The 26374-nt window shown below is 31.5% G+C and overlaps 3 protein-coding genes and 1 long non-coding RNA gene across 6 annotated transcripts; 2 read left to right on the top strand and 2 right to left on the bottom strand.

Moving 5' to 3' along the window:
- The first annotated feature begins 331 nt into the window (after nucleotides 1-331).
- LOC110617244 (G-type lectin S-receptor-like serine/threonine-protein kinase CES101) lies at nucleotides 332-3561 on the top strand. The gene is made up of 7 exons (XM_021759907.2): nucleotides 332-1078; nucleotides 1656-1760; nucleotides 1835-2013; nucleotides 2091-2304; nucleotides 2403-2640; nucleotides 2757-2907; nucleotides 3002-3561. Exons 1-7 carry the CDS (start codon nucleotides 433-435, stop codon nucleotides 3305-3307), a joined length of 1839 nt encoding a protein of 612 aa, XP_021615599.1. The 5' UTR covers nucleotides 332-432; the 3' UTR covers nucleotides 3308-3561.
- Nucleotides 3562-3677: 116 nt separating this feature from the next.
- LOC110617243 (U-box domain-containing protein 38) lies at nucleotides 3678-5897 on the bottom strand. Its single transcript, XM_021759906.2, has one exon. It carries the CDS (start codon nucleotides 5635-5637, stop codon nucleotides 3973-3975), a length of 1665 nt encoding a protein of 554 aa, XP_021615598.1. The 5' UTR covers nucleotides 5638-5897; the 3' UTR covers nucleotides 3678-3972.
- A 5602-nt stretch (nucleotides 5898-11499) lies between these two features.
- Nucleotides 11500-13861, bottom strand: LOC122723787. The gene is made up of 2 exons (XR_006350951.1): nucleotides 12346-13861; nucleotides 11500-11748 (listed from the first exon to the last, which is right to left on the bottom strand). It is a non-coding gene; the product is annotated as an uncharacterized LOC122723787 (long non-coding RNA).
- A 4576-nt stretch (nucleotides 13862-18437) lies between these two features.
- On the top strand, nucleotides 18438-24438 carry LOC110616817 (ribosomal RNA small subunit methyltransferase G). Of its 3 annotated transcripts, none has more exons than XM_021759311.2 (8): nucleotides 18438-18703; nucleotides 18798-18990; nucleotides 19085-19194; nucleotides 19444-19522; nucleotides 19612-19679; nucleotides 20579-20645; nucleotides 21163-21249; nucleotides 24116-24438. In XM_021759311.2, exons 1-8 carry the CDS (start codon nucleotides 18464-18466, stop codon nucleotides 24193-24195), a joined length of 924 nt encoding a protein of 307 aa, XP_021615003.1. In that variant the 5' UTR covers nucleotides 18438-18463; the 3' UTR covers nucleotides 24196-24438. The 3 variants fall into 3 exon arrangements, with proteins under 3 accessions (XP_021615003.1, XP_021615005.1, XP_043813128.1); XM_021759313.2 differs by lacking the exon at nucleotides 24116-24438 and adding an exon at nucleotides 22350-23177; XM_043957193.1 differs by lacking the exon at nucleotides 24116-24438 and having other exon boundaries at nucleotides 21163-21449.
- Nucleotides 24439-26374: the final 1936 nt, after the last annotated feature.

Genomic DNA, 26374 nt, shown 5'->3' with positions numbered 1-26374 from the left:
AACCCTAAATTCATCCCCCCTATATAATTTAATTTAATAAATCAAGAAACTGATACCACTCAATTAACTCTATTTGTTTTATTACTAAATCACCATGACTCCAATTATCTATCTAAATTAATATTTTGAAAATATTACAAAATTATAATACTCATAATTAGTTAATTATTATTTTATTGAAAATACCCATACCTGCAAATATAGTTTATTTTGACCCGCAAAGTTCCGTTGGAAAATTATGCCTGGGCCACACGCTTGGAGTATTTGTATTTCTCCTGTCCTGTCTGTCTGTCCAAGACTTTCTATTATTACCTGGACTTATAAAATTAAGCATTTTGTGTTGCCGTGGATGCATAGAGGATAAAAATCCCTTGGGAAAAAAAAATAATAAAACTTTGACTTCCCTGGCTCTGCAGCTCAGGCTGATCACCAATGGCTTCCAGATTCACCCTCATCTACAAAACCTTGCTGCTCATATTCTCCTTGTTTATTGTCTCTCATTCTTTAACGACCGATACACTTAAGCAAGGTGATGTATTTAATTCCACCCACCGCCTTGTTTCCAAAAACGGTCTCTTCATCTTAGGATTCTCCGGGAGCTACTTGGTCATAAATTACACTAACCAAGAAAAGTCACCACATCACCCTGTCTGGTCGGCTAACAGATACGATCCTATCCTGGAAAATACAGGACTTCTCACCATTAATGGAACTGGGAGTTTGACGATCGTGCACGGAGGCGGGAAGCCGGTCGAATTATACTCCGGGAACAATGACTCCAGCAGAAATGTAACTGCCACATTACATGATAATGGAAATTTTGTGTTGCAAGAAGCAAACTCTGGTGGTCAAATATTGTGGCAAAGTTTCGATTATCCGACGGACACCCTTTTGCCTGGTATGAAATTGGGGATCAACCATAAGACAGGAAAGAACTGGTCACTTACTTCGTGGCTAGACGAAGATATCCCAACTCGTGGAGCTTTTACCCTGGAATGGGACCCCAAAACACGCCAGGTGTTCGTGAGGCGCCGTGGAGTTGTTTTTTGGACTAGCGGGGTACTAACTGCTGATAATAGATTCCCAAACTTCCTTCTTTTGGATAAGTTCAATCAGAACTATAACTTCACCGATGTTTCAAACTCGGATGAATCTTACCTTTCTTACTCGCTTTACTTCGATGAATGGACACCTGAAGACCGAAGGAACATTTCCCAGTGGTTTCTAGATTATCAGGGAAACATACGAGAGGGAGCAGGGAGGCCTACTATTATGGCTTCTGAGGCTTGTGATGGGAGTAGTGAAGAATTTGGCTGCCAGAAATGGGAAGGACCAAAGTGCAGGACAGATGGGGATAAATTTGCTTTAAGAGCTGGTTACTTCGTAGGTAGGCTTGAAGACACTAGTTACAATATCAGCTTCATAGATTGCCAAGACTCGTGCTGGAAGAATTGTGCTTGTACTGGATTCAGGTCAGCGAGCGACACTTGCACATTGTATGGCGGACCTTTCCATAACACAGATTTGAGAGGAGGTGAACTAAGCTATTTTTATTATCATTCCAGGTCCTAAGTGTAAGTGATATCCCTGGATTTCTCTGTCCTACATTTAATTTTGAAACAGCTGAAATTAATGTTTATTTGAATTGGATGCAGCGAAAAAGACATGGATATGGATCCTAACGGCTGTAATGCTTGCTATAATCATTGTCTTAATGAGCATCTTTCTGTACTTGAGGTGGAGAAGAATGAAACTGGAAGGTATTATTCTCCAAACAAGTGAACTCTTATTTGAATGTTATTATGTACTTGTTTGATGACATGAATCGCAACAGAGAAATTTCTCAAGGAGCTGATGACATACGATAGAGCAAGGGATGTAGAAGAGCTTGATGATGGTGGAAACAGGGGACACAATTTACTCATATATAGTTTTGCAACAATCAAGACTGCTACCAATGGCTTTTCATTCAAAAACAGACTAGGACAGGGTGGTTTTGGACCTGTTTACAAGGTAAAATTCTGACCAAACCTTACATGTTATATCCTGTTAAACGTAAGCAATAAACTTTTTGGTTCATGAATCCTCAGGGGAGATTAACGGAGGGACAGGAAATAGCGATAAAGAGACTGTCAAGTAGTTCAGGACAAGGGCTGGAAGAGTTCAAAAATGAGCTTATTCTCATAGCTAAACTGCAACACATGAATCTTGTGCGGCTGCTGGGTTTCTGCATCCAAGGGGAAGAGAAATTATTGGTATACGAGTACATGCCAAATAAAAGCTTGGACTTTTTCATCTTTGGTGGTCTGTGTTTCCCTCTATTGTCTAAGCTTATGTTCGAATAAAATGTTTTTATCCATTCTCTTCTAGACGTATAATGTCACTGGTGTTCCCATTACCAGATGAATCAAGAAGGAAACTGTTAGATTGGAAGAAGCGGTTTAACATCATTGAAGGAATAGGTCAAGGTCTACTTTACCTCCATAAGTATTCCAGGCTGAGAATAATCCACAGAGATTTGAAAGCTAGCAATATTTTACTTGATGCGGAAATGAACCCAAAAATATCTGATTTTGGTTTGGCAAGAATTTTCAAGGCCAATGAATCTGAAGCAAACACTAGCACAGTTGTTGGGACACGGTATGTGCAAAGGCTAATGGCCTACTGCTATGTGTTTTTGTTGTCAAAAGTTACAGAGATTAGAATAATTCTTCGAACATTGCAAAATTAATCTTATTTTTATGAACCTGTCCCAGTGGCTATATGTCTCCAGAATACATCATGGAAGGCATCTTTTCCACCAAGTCTGATGTTTACAGTTTTGGAGTCCTAGTACTGGAAATTGTCAGCGGTAGGAAGATTCTGAATGTTTATCACCAAGATCGTCCGCTCAACCTCGTAGGCTATGTAAGCTTGTTAATCCTGAAATTGAAGTTTGTATTTACTAGTTAACCAACGATGGAACCTTCTTTTTTCTCACAACATCATGGTTTTGAGTCAGGCATGGGAGCAATGGAAAGGCAATGCATTAGAAATAGTTGAGCCAACAATAAAAAATTCAGCTCCTAAAGATGAAGTTTTGAAATGCATCAATTTGGGTTTGCTATGTGTAGAACAGAGTCCACTGAATAGGCCGACTATGTCAGATGTTTTATCTATGTTAACAAGCGAGGATCCAGAGCTGCCAATGCCGAGACAGCCAGCATTTTATATAGGAAGCAGCACTGTAACAGCAAATTCAAATGAAAAACAGATAGAACGTTATACAGTCAATGAGATATCCATATCAGAGATGGATGGGAGATGAATGATGAAGGCACGATGAGCTACCCCCAACTCATCTCCCCTGTCCACGGAGACTGATTTTCTTGTGTGGGTCTGCAGCTGGATAAGTGAGACCGAAAATCAGAATTATGGCATTGTCATCCATAGCAGGTAGTATTTGTGATGCCAAATATTGATAAATTGGATAGAGAAAATTATAACTTTTTTTTTCTGTAACAATTGTACAGATGAAAATTTTGAGTTATTGCGAAACTTATTTTCATCATTTAAAATTTATTTCATTACTTTTGGATCCTTAATCCCATTTGTCGAAAATTTGTATGTGTGGATGGTATCCTAAGAGAAACAAATAAAAGTTGAGGGGAAGAAGTGGGACACACAATTACACAGCATTAAAACAAGACAACAATCCAGCTCTTCCATGCACATTGCTCCAACTAAATCCAAAATCCTTCAACCACCCCTACCAAAAATTCAATTTTACGTTCACTGCACATTTCATAGCTTAATAACCCTATATACAACCAATTAACCAAAAAAAAATTTTAATTTAGCAAAAAAGGGGAAAAAAAAACAAAAAAAATATCAAAAACTCAAACATTCCCTATCTTTTCTGTACACCTTCATAATGAAAAGTGAAAACCCCATGTTTTCTTCTCACATGAATAATTACAAACCTTTTTACGGTTAGAAATTTGTCGAGTTTGGGCAATTCCCATTCCTAGCCCCGCCACCAACCCGGTATCGACTCCGGCTGAGTCCACCTGATTCCAATACGCCTTCCCAGTCAGTTTCCTCCTCGTCCTCATCTCTCCCCCTCATCATCTGCAAAATTTTCTTCGCTTTCTCTCTTGCTCTATCGCTTCCTTTCTCTTCTACCTCCCTCAACACCTCCACTGATCTCGCCTCCTTAGCTAGCCCTTTAAATCTCATGCTCCCATGACTCAATGCATATAATGCCGCCACGCAATTCTCCCGAGTTGCTTCAGAGTCTAGCTTATCGCCTCCCTCTCTCAGCATCCCCACCAATATGGCCACAGCATTTTCGTCCAGCATTGTTGATCTCCCTTCATTGCAAGCAGCTAAATTGCATAAAATTAGCAACAGCCTGCTCGCCAAGTCACCCGTTTTCACCATGCTCAGCAGTGTAGGCACAGCGCCGAGTTTCACTAGCTTGACCCGGTTACTCTGTATTAGACTCAAATGATACAAAGCCAAAGCTGAGTCATGACGAGTTCGCTCACTCTCAGACCTCAAAGCGTGCATCAACGGCTGTAACGCGCCCAAAACCCCAATTGCCATCTTGTTCTCGTCTTCTAAAGCTAAACTGAAAAGCGCACCGGCAGCGTGCTCTTGCGGTTCACTGGATCCTGCTTTCAACACATCAATCAACAAAGGAACAAATCCTGACCGCACGATTTTAACTTTGTTCGCTTTTTCCAGCGACAGATTCACCAGTGAAGCCATGGCGTTCGTTTGCACGACACAGTATCTGGAAGCAATCGAGGAACGGAGAGCTGTAAGTAATCGAGGAGTGGAAAGAGAAATTCTCATTTCCTCTCGAGCTCTAGTGAGCTTCCTCAATGAAATCACCGCTTCTTCTTGTTCGTGTACTTCCGGGCTTTTAAGCTTAGCCACAATCCCTTCCTCTTCAGGAAGTGAGGAATTGGAACTGGAGTAGGCGGAATTGGAATTTTGCATTAGGGTTAGGGTTTCGGCTTCTGTAATTTCAGATGATGAGCTAGAACTCGAAGTATAACACGCCGGCCGAGTGGCAAGAGGCAATGGAGTAAACGGACTAGCGATCGCGTTATTGACAATCACCGATTCCTCAGAGGAGCTCGAATAGAAATGATTGGGTCGGGGAGTCATCTCAGTCGCCGCGTGCGTGAACAGAACTGGAGGGTTCTCCAACACAGCCTTCAGCAACTCCTTCTCAGAGACCCTAATCTCAGGGTTCAAAGTTCTCGATTCCTCCATCTTCGTACGAACGGCTTTTTCCACGGAGCTATAATCCGGCGGGCTAGGGCGTTCAGAGCCAGAACTATCGCACCAACTAAGAATCGTCGATTTGATGGCTAAATTAGGAATAACGGCAGTAAAATCCGGAATCGACTCATCGTCGAGGGGAGGAGCGAAACCCAAATCGCGGCAAACCTGGACAGAAACACGCTCGAAGGTCTGACCGGAGGAGACAACAACCGGGTCGGACATTAAGGATCCAGAAATGGGACATAAGAACTCTTTTGGAGGATGAGCTGGTTTGTGTTTGGAGTTGGAGTTGGAGTTGGAGCCGGAGCTGGAGCGACGGTAGAAGGAGATTTTCCATCTGTGTTTGCCATTACCACCCATAGCTTGCAGAAGTAGCAATCTGAAGTGCTGGTTTTAGTAGGAGGAGGAAGAAGACTGGGTCTCAAAGGACTCGAAGATTTGACAAATATTTCCAGCGAGAAAAACAGAAGCAGAGAAAGAGAGGACTGGTTTTTTAGAGAATTTTTTGCTCACTGAGCAGCTACTTTTCTTTTGTCGAAGATTATATTATATTAAAAACCAAATTGAGCTTGTTATTTACGGAACTGACCTTCGCTCTGCTTGCCGGCAAAAGGATACCGCGAGTGCGAACTGGTCAGTCCAGCTGTCTGAGACTTATTATTGCCATTGTTTTTGGCAAAACGGAAAAAAAAAAAAAAAACCTACACTGTTTACGTTTCATAATATTGACCAGTCAATATACACTCGTGGTTTCAATCATGCGAGCAGCCAAAAGTTGTTTATTTATTATTTGGGTAAATTACAATTCAGTTTCTTTATTTTCCATTTATAATAAATTAGTTCTGAAATTAATTTTATCAATTACAATTCAGTTTCTTTATAATAACTCCCTTCAAAAATTATTTTATATAATTTAAGAAAATTTACAAAATACCATTAAATATTAAAATTTGATTTATTTGTTTTTAATATACTTTATTCATACTACTCTATTAAAATTAAATAATTTATATCATTAAATTATCTTAGAACATAAATTTTATCTTTTTCAATATATAACAAATAATGATGTAATAGTAAATTAAAAAATAAATAATTATTTTCAAAAACAATAATGTATATAATTTTAGAATAAATAAAAATGAAATGAATCTATTTTTATATAAAAAAAAATAAAGAAAATGAATATATTTTTATAAGACAAAAAGATTGTAAGATAAATTATTGGTTGTAACTTAAAATTTATTAAAAAAAATAAGTATTTTGTTTTTATTATGATATGATTTTATTCCTGAAATTCCTTTTTAACAATGAAATAGTCATGTTTAAGCTAAATATCAACTTTCATCCCTAAATTTTCTGGGATGTTTTACTTCATTTTTAATTGTTTAGTTAAACATGAAGCAAAAGTTTCAATTTTATCTAACATATCAAAAATAAAGAATAAAAAATTATTGACTATAGCTCTTTGATTTATTGATTTAACTAAAAAAAAAGTTTAATTTCTTGAATTTCAGATTAAATTGGGTTTCAACAAAGTTTTTTTGAGCTACTTTGAATAAAAATAATTAGATTGAACATTTTCATTGAAATGGGATGAAATTAAATAGTAAAATTTTTGTTTAAATTAAAAGTATTTTGATTACTTTAATCCTTTTCATTAAAAAATAATGTCCAGGTATTTTTATTGAATATATTAAGAATAATATTTTAAATCGGAAACAGATGAACTAATCTAAAATTTTTAAGAAATATGAAGAGGCAAGTTGTAATTTAGCTTATTACTAATGCATTTTTTTTTTTAAAAAAAATTCTTATGCAAAATTTTTCTATGATTTTTTTTTAAAAGATTTTTATTAGAAATAAACGATTGAATGATTATTGATGTCCACGCCGTGAGACATATTGAATAAGTTTTGGTTGAAGTAATGTTGAAGATTAATTAATGACATTGTCCATAAAATTATAATCGCACTAGGGGTGAGCATTCGGTCGGTTCGGTTTAAAATCGAACCGAACCGAATAAACCGAAAATCGAAATTTTAGTTTTTATGAAAACCGAACCGAATCGATTTTGGTCAAAAATTGAATCGAACCGAACCGGCCTGGTTCGGTTCGATTCGATTCGGTTTGATCGGTTTCAATTTTTAATATTTTTTAAATTTTTTACACTTTATTTTTAATATTTTAAAATTTAATTAAAATATTTTAATTTTAATATAATTTAATTTCTTGATATTATTGAAAAAATATATTATTATCCCTAATCGGTTTGGTTCGGTTTTTTCGGTTTTTTTCTGATCAAAACCGAATCGAACCGAAATAACTGAAATTTTTGAAATTTAAAACCGAATCGAACCGAAATGTATAAAAAATCAAACCAAATTTTCAAATCGATTCGGTTCGATCGGTTTTTTCAGTTTGAACCGGATTCTGCTCACCCCTAAATTGCACTAATCGATGTGTCCATTCTGCAATTCAATAATATTTATAAAAAAAAAATCAATAATAGAACATGCAACCAGAAGTGGAAAGAAATCAAACTGTTCATCAGTTATTCAAGACTCGATTCGATAAAAATTTGATCAGATTCAATTTATTTTCTAAATGGGTTTTGCTCGATCTTAAAACTTTATCGAGCTCGATCTGTTTTTTAAATGAGTCTTACTCGAGCTTACTTTTTAGACTCATTTAATAAACGAATCGAACTTGAATTTAATAGTATTCGACTCATTTAAATTCGCGAGTTCGGCTCGTTTTTAATTTTATGAACAAAGTAGCGAGCTGATTCGTAAATAGATTCACGAACAAACTCATGAGCCGACTCACAAATAAACTCGTAACCAGATTCATTTACCAACACTAATTCCATATTAAAAGTGGATAAGATACCAAGAATTGTAATTTTTTTATAAAAAAACAATATTTCTATATTCTTTTTTATCATTTGTAGGTTTGAGAGATTTCAATTGAATAAAAAAATTAATTTAAAAATTTATTAACAATTTTATAATTTAAATATATTGAATTTGTTTAAGCTCAAATTCAAGATAAAATAATTTTAAATTTAAGTTTTTTTAATCGAATTTGAGTTCGCTCGTTAATATGATAAATGATTTTATTACGAATCGAGTTCAAATCAAATTGAAGTTTAAAATTTATTTTATAAATCGAACTCAAACTTATAAATGAAAATAGAGTCGAGTTTAAATTGAAACTCGAGTTGAGTTTAATCTCCAACTCAAACTTTTAAATTTATTTAATAATAGATATTACACTTATTAAAACTCGGTTCGGCTCGATTACAATCCAAAAATCGTTGAGTTTTATACATATATTTTTTTTCACCGTTTACCTTTTAATAAGTCATATATTTCTAAAATATTAATTAATTTAAAATATTTATATATAGATTTTAATAGAAGGTCATATAATATTTTTATTTTTATTAAAATTACAAAAATCTTAAATGACAAATTAAAAAAAGAGAGAGTATTAATAAATTTAGAATTTGCATGGAATGATTTAAAATGATTAAAAAATTTGGTAGTGAACAATACTTAAAGCAATTAAAAATAAAAAAAGATAAAAATTATATGAGAGGTGAAATATATTAGAGAAAAATTCTCTTTAAATTATATATATATATATATATATATATATATATATATATATTAGTTTAATTTTTAATTTATTATATTGTAAAATAAAAAAAAAATAAATTATTAATGAAGACCGACCGAAATGTTAAACGCAATAGCTGTCAACTGAGCTGAACTCAACTCAGCTAAAACCAAGTCAATATCCAATTTTCTTAGCTTGAAAGGTTAAATCTACAGCGATGCTCATGCATGTACAAAGAAAATGAAAAGAGAGAGAGAGAGAGGATTGAACTTTGAATTTGTTGATTGTTGGGCATACCGCAACTTCTTAAATTTCCTTTTGACCTTTGAATTTGATCCATTGCTCATTCAACATATCTATTTCTTTCATTAATTTCGAATGTTAACTAATTCAACACTGCTACTCAAACTCCACATAAATGTTTTTAATCTGCTAACATTATTAGGTAGCATCCAATTGTCAAAATCCTCCACCAATTAACATCTTAATCTGATGTAACCAAGCTTATCGTATCATTACATAATTACTGTAATTTTCTATAAATTAATTGCAGTAATTAAGGTTATTAATTTAACCTCACCAAATCAATCTTCTGTTTTCACATCAACCAAATTCACACTAACCCTTTGCACTTTTTTCTCTAATTTTTCTTTTGCGAGTGGGCGTTGCTTATGGGATTAAAATAGGGATTACCTTTTTAGGTAAAGTGAATTTGTCCTGACTTGAGTTTCTCAATTTTAATTAATTTTAATTTAATAAAAAAAGTTTCTCAATTTTAATTAATTTTAATTTAATAAAAAAAAGTCGATATGCATACATAACTTAACCTTAAATTTTTTAATTTAAGGTGTTTTTGAGAATGTATTTTATAAATTAATTTTTTTAAAATTTCTAATCGATCTGGATATATATAAGCTTAAACTTAATTTATTAATTACTATTTGTTTGTGAATTTTACTTTTGAAAAGCAAAATTAATCCCCTCTTATATTTTACATGCATGTCACGCCAAGTAAGCTTTGTGTGTAGAATGTTGTAGAAAAAAATTAATTTATATATAAATATTTTGGAATCTGATAAGCTTGTGAAAAAGCACAAATATTTTAAAAACTTTATGGTTCTAAAATCAAGGTGGGCAGTATTTAGTTCAAATTAAAAACATCAATCGAATTGAATTGATTTAAAATTTTAGTTTGATTTTTTATATATTTTAGTTCGGTTTGATTTTTAATTTTAAAAATTTCAATTATTTCAGTTCAATTTGATTTTGATTAGAAAAAAATCAAAAAAATCGAATCGATTAGTGATAATAATATGTTTTTTCAATAATATAGAGAAATTAAATTATATTAAAATTAAAATATTTTAATTAAATTTTAAAATATTAAAAATAAAGTGTAAAAAATAAAAAAATTATTAAAAATCGAAATCGATCAAAACCAACCGAATCGAACTGAATCAGACCGGTTTAATTCGATTCAATTTCTGATCAAAATCGATTTGATTCGATTTTCATAAATATTAAAATTTTAATTTTTGATTTATTCAGTTCAGTTTAATTTTAAATCGAACCGACTGAACGTGACCCTACTTCTGTCTATCAGCTACTGGATAATAGATAATACAATATTGTAGACAATGCCGAATCTAAGAGGCTTGTTAATGTTTTTTTTTTTTTTTTAATTTAAATTTTAAGTATGAGTATGTTGAACATGATTTTTTTTTAATATGCAGTCAAATTTAGCTCTCACTTAAATTTTTAGTCAAAATTTAAAATATTAATTTTATTTATTAAATGTATTTTTTATTTTCTCAGAAATGTAAGAGATGAATTTTTTTATTTTTAAGCTAGGCGTATTCTGTTTATTTATTTTTTATTTTTTACAAAAAATCTCATTTCATCATATTGAAATATATATTATCAGTCTGGCGGTGGCAAATAAAGACTTTGTAGTTGTTTATGAAAAGCACAACATTTTAATGGCTAAATATTTAATTTCATGTTTAATTTACTTTATTTTTAAGTTTTTATCTACATTAGTCAGAAGTTTTAATTTAAATTAATTATACTCTAAACATCTAAATTTATAGATTTATTAATTGTGCTACAGAATTAAAAAGTTTAATTTCTTAATCTTTGAGCTATAATTTTTACAATTTGTTGATTTGGTCACGTTGAGTTTCAATTAACACATTTAGACTAATTCAAAAAAAAAAAAGGTCAAACAATTTGGGCTTTGAGGCAAAGAAGAAGTTGTTGTGAATGCTACTCTTTCACAACCTCAATCCAAAACTCTTCCCGTTGTTTTCTCAAAAAGCCCAGTTTCACAGGAGCCCTTTGGGCTCGGTCCCAAAAAAAAGGTGCGAAGCTTTGGGCTAACTTAATCTTAAGATTTGCTGTGCATGTGGATGGCACTGGCTGTTCATCTGAAGCAGGTCTGGGCTTCAAAGTTCGAATAGCGTAAGAAATGAATTTTTTTTTATTAAATTATCTAATGTTTATTTAAATCGAATTTATATGAATCCACGAATTTCATATGACTCATTATCAATTTATTCAAAAAATAAATTCAGAGGAGAAAAATAAAAAAAAGAGTTATTCGACCGATAGCATATTGAAATGTTATTAAAGCAAGGGTTCAGTAAGTACAATCCAGGGGTACAATGTGATAAAATTCTAAATATAAGTAGCAGTGTTTGACAAAAGGATACCAACAAGCACGCGAATCCTTTCCAATTTCTTTTTTTATTTTCTTTTTGCTTTCCTTTTCCATGTCTGACAGATCAAAGGGAAAGAATTTTAGTACTTGTAGCATTTTCCACATGACAAATGCTGTTATTTGCAAGCCTGGATAAAATTTTCAATTCAAAGTTTCAAGTTACACACAAGAGACCATCTGCATATTCATACATGCTAATTCATTCTCTTTAAGTTTCTTTCTTATTCTAATTAATGTTTTTATATTTTTAAGAGGGCTTGATAAACTAATCAGAAAATTCTTTCTCAATTATCTATTGAATTAAATTATTAAAAATTTTTCATTATTGCCCAACAAAATGATGATGATGAAAGTTTAGTTTTCAAGGACAAATAGACAGGTAGATATACATATAGACATGAATAATCAGTGAGATGTTTATTTACACAAAAATTCATGTACTTGGTAAAAAATTTAACAGAAACAAAACCATACATATATGGATAATAAATCCATGCTATGTGTATGCAAGTTTAGGGCATAGACATGCATAGGTAGCTCTCCTCATGTATGTATCTGATGATGATGATGAACTGTAGTTGTACTAGCTTGTTACTAGATAAGACATACATACACACATCAACTCATGAATATTTAGTCATCTAGCTACTTGACATATGGGATGTCTAGCTAGGAGATAATAAGAATGGACAGCAAACCCTAGTTTCATAATTATAGATATGTACCTGCCATGGCCTTCAAATGTATTAAAGCTTAGTTCCTTTCTCATCCTGAAAGGAAACTTCTGAACAGTATATGATTGCTTATAGTCTCACCAAGAAACAGAAAGATTAATTCCACAAGACGCCAATTATTACATGTTCATGAGCATTCAAGAGAGAGAGAGAGAGAGAGATGTTATGAAAATGATCTATTCAAATAGAAAACACACATACCCACATAACAAAATCTTCTCTTTTAAAGAAACTAAGCAGCAAGGAAGATCTTGAAACAGATTAAAGAAAAACTAGTGATTAATATATAATTAGTAAGTGATCAAAATGAGAAGAAAAACCCTTATAGCTAGCTAGCAAAATAGCAGCTTTTCTAATTATTCTTCTTGTGGATTTGCTTGATCTAGCAAATGATCGGACCGAGACGCTTGATTCCCCGATTGTTTGTAGGATCCTTCGATGTAAAAAAGACCCTTTTTAACTTCAAGTGAAAGATGCCAGCTTTTTGTCATCATGAGTAAACCCTCTACTCCATTTCTTCTTCTTCTTCTTCTTCTTCTTCTTCTTCTTCTCTGTGAGTTGTCTTGTTTTGGATTTGGGATGTGAAGGAGCTGTTGGGTTGCGAAAAAAGCAGCAGGGAGACGTAGTAGAGGTGAGGGGGTAATGATGATGGTGGTGAATAGTCCCTGAGAAGCGCAAGGAAGAGGAGGAGGGCATGATGATTGCTGTAGGGCGATGTGGTTGAAAGCTTGAAGAAAAATCCAAAGTATTGCGTGCCATCTCTCTCTCTCTCCCCCTTCTTTGTGTGTGTGTGGAGAGAATTATCACGAAACCCTTGGTGGTAGCTTTTTCATGCCCCAGCTCGTGTTCTCTCTCAATGAAAAGGAAAGGACCCATTTTTATCTTTTCCTGGAAAGAGCAATCAGATACACCACTTATCCATGTTCTTGACTGCAACTCCCAATAGCATAGACTCAAACAGTCACTTTGACATTGTAATCAAATATGCTTCATGTGAATAACCCTATAATTAACATTTCTTAATTAATGATTGGACCATATCCATAGGCAACTAAAAACAGAATATGTATTAAAAAAACCCATTTCTCTATTAAAAAAATGACAATTCTCTACAGTAAAAGGCTGTTTGTGACTGTATATGGGATTGAGGGAAATGCTAATAGCAAGCTTTATTGGGTTTAGGTAAAGAAAAGAATTTTTCACAGGAAGTTGCAGAGATTACGACACTATGGTATATATATATAATATAATAAGATATAAAAGAATGAGGTTGGAAATGGAATCATAGAACTCAGGAGAGTGCAGAACTGACAATGGCGAGAGAAACGATAGAGTACACATGAGGTGAGGAGAGAGAAAGAGATTGTGGTATATCGAGGGAGGGAGTGTGGCCTGGCCTGGCCTGGTGGATTGAGTACATTAACGCAATGGCTTCCTCTGCAAAAGAAGCCTGGTGAATATAGGAAAGAGGACAAAAATGTTTGTTGCTGTTTCTCAAATGACATAATCTTTTTTCTGTCTAGGAAAAAATATATTTTTCTTTTACTTTTGGAACTATCAAGTAAGGTTTACAGCGAAGCATAAGATTCCCATTTGAGCATTTCTTTTCTTTTATTTGTGTCATCTCAATCCTTCTTCTGATTTGAAAGCCTAGGTAATAGTTATGATATGTGTTTGATATATTTCTTTTAATTAAATAATTAGTTATATATACTATTTCTTTTTTCTTTTTTACATTCTCTCATGTTATGTATTCTCTTTCCTTCAAATCCTATAGCATGCTAATTATTTTTTTTTTAAATTTTTCATTGCATCAAATTAAAATCCACATTTGGGGAAAATAAACTTCACTTTTTAGGAAAAATACAGTAAAACAAAATTAACCTTGATCAAATGGTCTTAATTGGTCTATCAAATGAAGATATCATGAAATGCCCAATATTTTTATTGTTTTTGAAGAATGGAACTAATTTTATCTTAGGGGGCAAAAACTTTAAAAAGAAAAAGAAAAAGAAGAAAATAATAATGAAAGCCATGCTCCATGAGGCCATCACTTTATGTTTGACCCTGATAAAGTCACCCACATGAACCAGCCTTTCATTCCACTTTCTCCTTCAAAATTACTAGTGGAGGAAAATTGTTTTTTTTTTCAAACTATTGGAAACAAAAGTATACAGTAGATGGAAAAAAGTTGAAACTCTAGAACAAAGTTTAAAAAAAAAAGTGAAAATAAATAAATAAAATTCCGGAGATTCAAGATCTTTTTAGCACCAAACAAAGTCTAAACCCAAAAGATCAAAAGTTCACAGTATTCCTGTCTGCTACTCTTTATCTACACATATGTCTAAACTCTTGCCTTGTCTAGAAATAAAAAGACTTGCACAGCAAAAATAAATCATTATTCTTCTAATACAGTAAAAAAAATAAATTAAGAAAAAGTATAATTTAAATTCTCAATATTGAAAAATATATAGAAAAATAAGATATCCTATAAATTAACTAAATATAAGTATAAGGTGAGTATGACTGAGGACCCACAGACCATGCTTCTCATTCTAAACAATGAGTCCCACTAAGGGCAGAAGGTAGTGTGTGGGTGGCTCCTATGACACAACAGTTGAAAGTGTTGTGTTGCTTGTCCTGTAACTTGTTTGCTTCCAAAATTATCTGCTTATTACATCATTACAACTTAGAAATCTGTAGTAATAGACACACAGACAGGGCCCTCACAAGCTCCTTATCATCACCATCATCAAAAATTGATTAAAATTTATTGCTAATAAGAATAATAAGATCCAAGACTCAAGTCCACAGAAAGAAACAGTTTGCTGAAGAGTGAGCAATTCTAGATTTACTATCGTTGGAACTCGCCGAAAGGAGAGGCAATTAGTCACCAGTAAGATAAGAAAACAAACTGAGGCAAATAAAAATAATCTGTTATATTTTTTTTAACAGAATTAACCTAATCGCAATATAATTTTATTTCCCTAATATTATTTATATTTATAATTTAATATAAATTTATTATTATTCTATTTTTATTAATTTTACTAATAAATATATACATAAAAATTTTATTCAGAGAAATTCTTGCCTGCAGCAAATCCACAATAGTTTTATGTGCTGATTCAGTTTAATTCGGACAAGTTTTCCCTTTGATAAATAATGCCTAAAGTTGTTACTAATCATTCACATGAAATAATTTGGATAGTGGAATATTTTACTGGACCCGCTCATATTAATTTTGGTGTTGTTTATAGCTATCTTGCTTTTATTTTATTTTATTTTATTTTAATTTTATTTATTACCTGATTGAATTTTTTTTTAAAATAAAAATAAGAGATGAGATATTAAAAGGTAAAACTTGATGGCTTCATTGGAGTTGGTGGAGTGCTTCGCTCATATGATGACTCTTTTGTTGGCGCTTGTCAACATAGACTCCTTGATTACTTCTCTCCTAAAACAGCTGAGCTAATTGCCATTAGAAAAGTTCTGAGTTGGATTAAGAGGCTGGGTTATGATCAGATAGTGTTGGAATCAGATACTCTTACGATAGTGAAGGCTTTGCTTTCTTTTTCAACTTCTGATTTTTCTAGTTTTGGGTCCCTTGTTGATGATTGTAAATCTCTAATAGCAGAGATGAATTCAGTATCTGTGAGTTTTGTTCCTCGATCGGTCAATAGTGTGGCACATCTTATAGTTAGAGTTGCCTCTACTATTTCAGACAGGATGGAGTGGCTGAACACCCCTCCACAATTGATTGTTCATGCTTTGATGTTAGACTTCCAAATTTAAATGCAATTACATTTTTAGTTTAAAAAAAAAAAATAAAACTTGAAATTTCTTATGAATTCTTTTTATCAGTTAATAAATAATTAATTATATGCACAGTAAATTCATTAAAAGACAAGCTATCTAGAATCCCCGACAAAATTTGGAACTTTTTGTTACGGATAATATTACAAATTAATTTACGAAATTCATAATTTAGTTTTTTTATTTTCATTTTAAATAATTTATTTCATCAAATTACATCATATCAAAAAAATTATAATTTCTCATCAAATTACTATTAGCTACGATAAAAAAAATATTAAAATAAAACTTTTCGTTTAAAATATTTAAATTCCTAATTTTTTTATATAAAAAATATTCATTCAAAATTTTATTTTTTTTAAAATATTTTTTAATTTTTAAAATATAACATAATTAATAAATTTATTCTTTTACTTTTACATTCAATACTTTCATTTTTAAAATTTAATTTCTTCAAAATTTATGATTTTTATTAAAAATTTTTGTTAAATAAATTATTTATATTTAATAAAAAATATAAAAAATATAATCTTAAACATATTCTTATAAATGATAAAATAGAAAAATTATTTAATTTTTATAATATGGATAAATTCACTAGTTAATGTTTTAATTTTAAAATTAAATTAAAATATTTTTAATATTAAAAATATTTTAAAATTTTACTAATTAATTTCGTTAATTTTATTGTTAAATATTTTATTAATTAATCTCTATAATTTTAAAAAATTTATTAGTTAATCACTCGAATTATTAAAAGGTTTATAAAATAGTCTTTCTTTGTTAGATGTATTTTAATTTTTTTTATAATATTTAATGACTAGTATTAACGGAATGACTAATTAGTAGATTTTTTAAAATTTTAAAAATATTTTAATGTAGTTATGAAACGGCAAAATAGTGATGGATGAGGAGCGGTATTAAAAAATAATTTCTATTGAATTTTTATTTTTTATTTTTAATAATTTAAATTTTATACATTTTAATTTTTATTATATTTGTTAAGTTTAAATATTAAAATTTATTAAAAAATTTTATTCGTTTATGGAGATTGAATTTAAAATTTTTTTTATTATATTTTGATAAAATTAAATTTTAGAAATTAAAGCATTGAGTTTAAAAAATAGAAAAATAAATCTATTAATTATGTTATATTTTAAGGATGAAAAAAATATTTTCTTCTTAATTTTTATTATATTAATTAAATTTAAATATTAAATTTATTAAATTTTTTTTATTTATTTGTGAAGATTGAGTTTAAAATTTTAAATTTGTTCCTTTGATTCATAAATGAAGTTTAGTAGATTGAATTCCTAAATAAAATTTAGTAGATTGGATTTTTTGAGAGTAAAACTATAAATTTATATGAATTAAATTTTAAAGACTAAATTATTGTGTTTTAAAAATAATATTTCAGTCAATTTTTATTATTAATTGTATTTTTGATAAAAAGATAGTTAATTTTAATAGAGTTAAAATTTAAAAACTGAAATATTAAAAAATGTACTCGTTAATTATACTATATATTATTTTTTAATAAATTTATTAATTATGCTGTATTTTATTAATGAAAAAGTAATTTTTTTTAATTTTTAAATAATTTTATTGCTTTCAAAAAAATTTTTATATATTATATTATTAAAACATTATACATATATACACAATGTCCAAAATACCATTAATATAGTTTTTTATTAAGATATTTTCTAATTGTAGTATCTTAAATCATCAAGAATATGCTAAATTATTTTGTTGTACTGTAACATATTTTATATTTATTTCATCAAATTATATCATATCAAAAGTTATTATAATTACACTATCATATGGGTGTTATCTTCGATTTTACCAGCTTGCAGAGTGAAGGTGAGAAGACAAAAGTTGTGTATAGTGATTTTTTTTTCAAATAAAATATTTAAATTTTATTTAATTTAAATAAATTATTTCTTAAGTAGTAAATTTCTTATAAGTAATTTAATTGCGTTAGAGGAGGAAGAAAAATAAATTACTCTTTTTATAAAAAAAAAGAAATAATTTTAAATTTCTATAATTTTTTTTTAAAAATTAACTAAATACACATAATTTTAACATGAATGGGAATTTGAAATTCTTTAATTCAGTTATTCCTATCAAAATGCCGAAAGCAGCAACTATAAGTTGGGATTCAATAGTTTATTTTCAAAATTATGGACTAATTCGTTATTAGTAACAAATTAAGGGTTGAAGCTGTAAATTTTCCTATATAAATTAATTCCCGATCAAGCGAACGAGAGAGCCGGTGCGGGAATAAAAAATGATGTTTGGGCTGAGGCTCTACCTCTACAGAAGTGATAATGTCCAGTTTCCTTTTTCTATCGGGACATTTGTCAAACACCTTCCAATCTCAAAACCAAACGCATTTTATCATCGCAGAATCAGCGCAAAAAGGATAATTGCAACATCAACTCATACGTCTTCCTCTTATGAGACGCTGACTTCCCGCCAAAAAGGCCAGATTCACCATTACGTTGAGGCTCTTCTCGACTGGAACCAGGTCTCTTCTCCCTCCTTCCCAAAGCACAACGCGCTTAATTCTGTCTTTATTTCTTTCTTCTATTAGAGAGTTTATAATTGCTACAATGTTGCAGAAAATGAATCTTACTGCTGTTACCGACGCGAATGAAGTCATGAAAAGGCATGTAGAGGACTCACTCGCATTGCTACGTCCTATTCGTGATTCTTATGTTTCGCATTGCAACTCTTCGGTTGACAATCTCAAACTTGTTGATGTTGGAACTGGTCCTGGGCTTCCTGGACTGGTTTTAGCTATTGCTTGCCCTGGTGAATTTAGCATTCTTTTCCTCTATCCTTTTTATGTGTTGTTTTTTTCACTTATGTTTTATGTGATGGTATTTTATTTTTTAATGAAGCGTAGGCTGGAAAATAACCCTTTTGGAGTCCATGAACAAGCGTTGCGTTTTCTTGGAGCATGCAGTTAGCGTTACTGGGTTGTCAAATGTTGAAGTTGTAAGGGGCAGAGCAGAGGTGTTGTTCCTTGCCTAAGTACTTCATAACTTCGTTTTTTGGTAGGCATTGTTTAATAATCATATTCCCCCCTGAGTAAAGTATAGATATGCCCTTCTAGTTATATTCGTGCATTATTGAAAATCTAGACTCACATGATGTCTGAGTCTCGCTAACTGGCTCGGCATCCAGAGGTTCATCCTCATAATAATAAAAGGGAAAAGGTCGCATTGTGGTTTTGCTCATTTCCTGAAGCTTATTATAGGACAGAGTTTAGGGCGGAATGATTGCTTCAGAGAGCAATTTGATGTAGCAGTTGCCAGAGCAGTTGCAGAAATGAGAGTTTTATGTAATTCCCACAACCCACCTATTCTAATTTCTTTTATGTCTGCAATTCTTCGAAGGAAATAACCGTTACCGATTTTCTCCCTATTTTAGCGGAGTACTGTCTTCCTCTAGTTCGAGTTGGTGGGTTGTTTGTAGCTGCAAAGGGCCATGATCCCCAAGTATGTATATGTTTTCTGGATTTGGAACTCCTACCTCATTGCTATACTCAGTGAAAATATTAGTGTAATGAACATCACAGTCATGCATATGAAACCCGTTCAGATATACACAATGGTTAGTTTGTTTTTATATATACCTGGTGGTGGGACTGTGGGAGCCAGTGAATTTTTTATTTTTCTCTCTTTCATAGAGGATACATATAATTAACAATTGCTTTAAATCATAAAGCATTGGCCATTCTTGTGGATGGTCTCATTGAGATGGCATTTAAAGTTTAGTGGGGGTTTCTCGTTTTAGGAGTTGATGGACCAATGAACTTTTATCAATCAAAGAATTCACTTGAATGAGATGTCACCAATCTGAAACAAAGCAAGTGTATTAAAGATTCATCCCATTAGCCAAAAGGCAAGAATAAAAGCCGTCCACAGAAAGAAGTTCATATGATTATTACGAACATCAACCCTGTAAGATGTGTAATACAGTAAAATGTGAGAATTTGAGTTCCTTTAAAAAAGTTATAGATAATTGACTAAAGAGGTGTTGGGATGTTAATTGATAGAAAATTCTCCCATTTTCTTTTCTTTAGCATTTTCAGTTAAATGCAGTAGGAAGGATTTCATTATAGAATAAGTATTTCACTTTTCTCTGTTAAAAGCTGAAGAATAAATTGTTTTCTGCAAATTCGTTGGTTGGTTATAAATTTATAAGAAAAGGCTTGTGCATATATAGTATTGTGAAATGTAATGATTCTTACAATCGTTATTTGGGTAAATCCTTCACGTAACTATTAGAACAATTGCCATTCCATTTATTTATTTATTTTCACTTTTTACCTAGATCTTTTGTGAATATGAGTTATCACCTATCAGTGATCTTCTTAAATTGTGAATGTAAACAGGTGGAAGTTCAAAATGCAGAAAAATCAATCCAACTAATGGGTGCATCTATATTGCAACTTTGCTCAGGTGCCCATGCTATACTAAAAATGTCAAGTTTGAGATATTAGTCCTTCACATATTTGGTAATAGAACTCGTATGAGTTATTTCATTTTTCAAATATGGTTCATATTTGTATCAGTCTATGGGTTTGTCCAATATGCCCCGCTTGTTTTCTTATTTATGAAAGCAAACATAATGAAATGCTGCTGCTTTGATAAGATTTGACCAACTTTAACATGTAATTGGTAGCTTCTTTTATATAACACATAGCATTGGTTCACGTTCATAGTTCTGTTATGAACTGGTTAAAATTTATGCCTTCAACCTGAGAACTGAAAAATTGAGCTGAAAACATAATGAGAATGACATAGATTTATGTCATGCAATATGGAAAATCTGATCAATCATGTAGTTTTTGGTTGATCCAAGGTGCTATCCATAAACATTGTTGTCAACTTTGCCTGGAACATCACTGTGGATTTTTCTTTTTGATTATGTTACCTCCTCATAGAAGTGATATTAGTGTACCTTTACCATTTGTAGTGGAATCACACAGCCCAAATGGGCAGCGGACAGCAATCATATGTGTAAAAGATCGCCCCACTCCAAGGAAGTATCCTCGTGATCCAGGTACTCCGGCAAAATTACCATTGTAATGCCCAATTTTTCTCCCCCAACTCCTCTGCCTCTTGCATTTTCATGAAATATCTGTATAATAAGTTATATTTCCAGAGTATTTCTTACTATAATCAATGAAATACTTAAGAATAATGTAAATTCTTAACATTTGATCAATGGCTGACTTGCACTGTTCTGCAGTCTTTTTTTCATCGATTTTGTTTTTGTTTTGCCTAGAAGAGTTGATCCACTAATGCCTGCAAGTTAATACCATTTGTTTGCATAAGAAGAGAAACCCATCACCACTTTTCATTTTTTATTTTTATAACTAGTAGTTTGATTTAGGAATGAGTGTTTGGATTATATTCAAAAGTTATGCAACTCTGTTTGTGAATGATGAACACGGTTGCCATGTGCTGAGATGATTTATGAGCCATTTGCTTTCAGCAATGTAGATTAGTAAACAAGAGATGAAAATATTTGAGCAAGAACTTAAGCAGGGTAAAATAGTGCACTTTAGGGAAGAAAGGAGAATCTTGAGAGTGATTATTTGGAATTATTTAAGAATTTAGGAAGCATCTGTTTTTTCAGAGAGCAAGAAATTCATATATTATTTGTAGATATGTCTGCTAAGCAAAAAAGTGATCCAAACTGATGATTTTTTTATTCTCCAGTTTTAATATGTTGAATTTGCTACTGACTGGGCCGTAAATGCGCATATGTAGCCATACAAATACCGTGCATTATGATATAATATTGATTGTTCATTTACTTTATATTTTTACTTTAGACATAAAATTAGATGTAACACTGCAATTAAGTAAATACTAATGTTAAGATATGGTTAAAAGTTTTAATATAGGGAAATGCTCTCACTCATCACCGTTCTGATAAACATCATATGTGTTTGAAATCTTTGGACAGTTTGGTCTTTGGTTTTTAACATTTTGAATATTTCAAAACAAAAATTCTTCCCATGTGCTTGCTTGTAGGCCTAGGAACCGTTTTTCAACCTGTTAACCCTTCTAACCTTAGAACTTATGTTTTAATTTTAGGCTTGGGTTTCTAATATGGTATCACAACTGAATTTTTTACTTTGGATCATTTGTCAGAGGCTTATGTGACTTCCTTTATTGCATTTCTCACCTGCATGTGTGGACTGTGGAGGCGGACTGTTTAAAAAAATTCTACTTGATCTTTATTCCATATCGCCTACTGGTAGATCTTGCAACATCTTTATATTCTATTAATCCTTCTAACTTCAGCACCTGAATTTTAAAGTTGGGATTGGATTTCTAATATGTTACATGCCCACAACCTTGCAATCAAAGGTAAATGTCATTTTCTGTAGCCTTAGATTGTTTCCTTTCTTGCAATTATTGCATAGTTAGATCTTGTTCTATATTTCTGCTTTTTAACGTGGCAGCGGCATATGAACACGATAACATGTTTTAGGGAGGTAGGATTTTATAGGAGATGAAACAGAATGATAATTTGTATATCTTTTGGAGGTTATATACTTTAGCAGATGAATCTCATACCCTAACATCCTAAATATGCAATGCAATAGGATAGTGGTGTTTTCATTGAGGCAAAGGAAAGGTAGGTCAGAATAATGGTTGCACGAGAAAAACGACCTCTACCTAACTTCCTCTCCACTTGCTATTAGTTGAGTAGGTTAAAGTGCCGAAGCTTCAATAAGTTCAATGTAGGTCCCTAGAAAAAAATCAAGCTGCCACATAGAGCTTGTGAAATTAGTGAGCTATATAAAAGAAAGCAACTTCTGACATAAACAACTTCCTTTTCAGTGGCAGTTTTTTCGATTTTGGTATGATAGGATACAATTCTTTAGTTCAGTAGGGACCCTAGGAATCATATATAGACCTACCTTTTGATATAGGATAAATTAACCCATTTTTGGCAAAAATGATTAAAATACTAATTTTCAAATTTTTAATAATAAAATATTATTTTGTATGTTAGTATTAAAACATCATAATTGAAAAATAAAATTAAAGATAGTTAGTTTTTGTTATTAAACAATTTTGATAAAATTAAAATATAACATTAATATTTTATTATTAAAAACTTGCAAAATTATTTTATTTTGTTTTGCAAAAATGGGCAAACTTGATTGATAAATTGAGCCGCGAATTGAATTCTGAGTAAATTAAACATCCTTCTAAAGTTCAGGACAAAAATAAGATGTATTCAATTTATGTGTGTGTTTGTGTATATATATATATACCTGTTCTGGAAAGGGTAAAAGTTTAATTTTGGCAAAAAGTATATTTTCGCTCACTTTTTCATGAATTGCCATTTTACTTCTTTAATTTTAATTTGTTTCTTTTTATCCTTTAATTTTATAAAAGTGATATTTAATAGTTCATTTAAAAAATATAAATTGATGTGTATGATACATTTAGACCTATTTAGATGTATAAAAGATGCATTAAATGTAGTCGTGCCAAAATATCATAAATAATTCTAATTAAAAATAAAGAAAATTCCTTTTCAAACTCTGCTTTCTCTATACATTACTTCCATTATCAAGACTCTTAAAATAATGAGTTGAGTTATAGAATTTCCATTGTTCTTAGCAATTTCAGTAGAAACAATTCGCTCCACATCCTTAGGTATTCTTAGGTCATCCAATGATGGTTCCATCAACGTTTTCTCTTTTTTATTTTTCAAAAATTTCAAATTTAGAGATGTTTCTAGATTCCACTTCCTTTTTGGCACCAAAGCCAAGTGCTTTAATGCCTCTCAAGCTATCTTTCTGCAAGCAATTTTCATTGCACAAACAATTTTTACTACACAAAGAAGGGTTGTAGCCATTTTCTCATTAATGGCCTGATTATTGGCTCTATTGAGGTAGAGAAGGAGAAAATTGGGTTGGCAAGGCAAAGGAAGGGAAAAGAGAGAAGAGGGTGGGAGGGGATGCACTTGAGTGAGTGAAGGAGGAGTAACTGGAGCAATAGAGGCACTTGCCAAAGGGGAAGAGTCTTAGAATGTGAAGCAGAAAGAGGAAGAGTGAAGGCGGAGAACACAGAAGGCATAGAGACAGTGATAAATGCCTTAAAGACTATCGTAATAAAGAAGTAGGTTTCTTTAAAGTTGTAATTGTTATATTTTTCAGTGGAAAGTATTTAGAATTCAATTTTAACTGTTATATGTATATATATATATACTTTTTATTTTTAATTAATGCAATCATTTAAATAAGTTGACGCTCAATATTGTGTGCATTCACGTGACTTGTTTATTAGGAATTTAGGGATTAATAAATATTATTTTTATAAAATTAGGATTAAAAAAAATTAAAACTGGATTAGTAAAATGACAATTCATGAAATGATGAGGTAAAATATACTTTTTGCCTTTAATTTTCTTCCCAAGGAAAATTTCATAGATTGAAAACAGGAGGTCTAAACCCCAATATACATTCCAGGGTTGAAGTTCCAAGTATTACAGGCCATGGGTTTTCAAATAAAAAGCTATATCTGAGCTCCTTTCAGTACAAAGCACAAAAGATTAAGCGCAAAATAAACCCTAGCTTTGGAGATTTACTTGATGAGCTGCCCAACTGCGGAGGGTTTGTCGCATGCCAGTATCGACGCCGGTATTGAAGCGTGGGATCTCAGGTATGCATGTGACTCTTAGGAAAAAGATTAGCAGGAAAAACAACATAGAGCAACCCAGAGATCAACTGGAACTGAGGTAGAGCCCAAACAACAAAAGCCAAGAGAACTTGAAAGCCGTGGAGAGGGAGTAGTAGATTTATAAAGCCCAGGCTGTAGGTGGCAGTGAGAGGGTTCATTGGCGTCTCACTGGTAACATTTAAGTAATCCAATCCTTTTACTAGTTCTCGACAAAAGAAGTGAACTTGTAAAATGCATTAAGACAGCAAACAATGAAACAAATAAAGAGAGCGGTCCTCCAAAGAAATTCTTCTATCGACTACCAGAAAAACAAACTCAAAATGAACTATCTACAATCTAATTAGACTATAGGGAGTGAATCCACACTAAGGTCTAGGAAAGTGGCTTGTCCTTACCAAGGGGTAGAGAAAGGGTGATGGTGTTAGAGCTAGGTTTCAAAGCTAAGGAAGGAAACTGAAAGACTGAGAATGGGTGAATCTCTCTCTAACACATAGAACACATTCCCTCCTTTGCAATAAAAACTTTTACAAAAATTCAATTTAATTTTTTTTTTTATGATCATCTTGTTTAGAATAAAAGAATTTAATTCTTTTTAACTTAAAAATTTTTCATTGGAGATAAAATCATACATAATTTTACAAGAATTAATTCTGCTTGGCCAACAATTTTTTTTTATTAAAAGAAATAATGTTGTCTTGTTATTTTAATGGGTTACTTTTTGCCTTAAATCCCATTGGAGAGAACTTTATGCTGAATGAGAGGAAGTTGCTGAGTATATATTGATCTGGCTGTGTGCATTTTAAATTTACAATTTGCATTTTTTTATAGTACGATCCTTGTGATAATGTTAAATGTGTTGGCACTTTTAGGAAAGCATGTAAGAATTATTGGAAACCATATTATTCCATATTTTAAATTATAAGCTTGTGACCCTACTCTACTGTCATATCACATTGGGTCCTATATATATATTTTTGGTATTGTAACATCATATTTAATTTATGGGAAGAAAATGCATAAACAACAAAAAGATGCATAAGGAGCCATGGAAGTTTATGTTCAAAAAGTAGACGACGGAGGAGAATGTACAATGACCCTCTTATCTTTCCAAAAGGAAGCTTCCATGGCACCATCTTTTAATACCAACTACAAATGAAATAGCAAACAATTTGTTGCAGACTAAACAAAATGTCTAGTTGAAATGTGGGCAATTTTTGTCTAAATTGACTCTATATGAACTGGTGGTTTTATTTGGTTTTCAAAACTGTAGTTTAAAAGTGGTTGATTACTGAATAAAGGTATTGGTTATCTACAACACTGTTAATTTAAAGAAAGTCAATTACTTTATATGTTAATAATACAAGCTTGTAACCTTTTTTCTGTAGGATAAAATAAATGTGATGCTTCTCAATTCTCACTTAAACGAGTACAAAAGGGAGTTGATATATTTTTGGAAATTACTAGTTATATTAACT

Source organism: Manihot esculenta, chromosome 6, assembly GCF_001659605.2.
Source record: "Manihot esculenta cultivar AM560-2 chromosome 6, M.esculenta_v8, whole genome shotgun sequence".
Taxonomy (NCBI): Eukaryota; Viridiplantae; Streptophyta; class Magnoliopsida; order Malpighiales; family Euphorbiaceae; genus Manihot; species Manihot esculenta.
The sequence above is the reverse complement of the archived record's forward strand: the minus strand, read 5'-3'. Positions and strand labels throughout refer to the sequence as shown.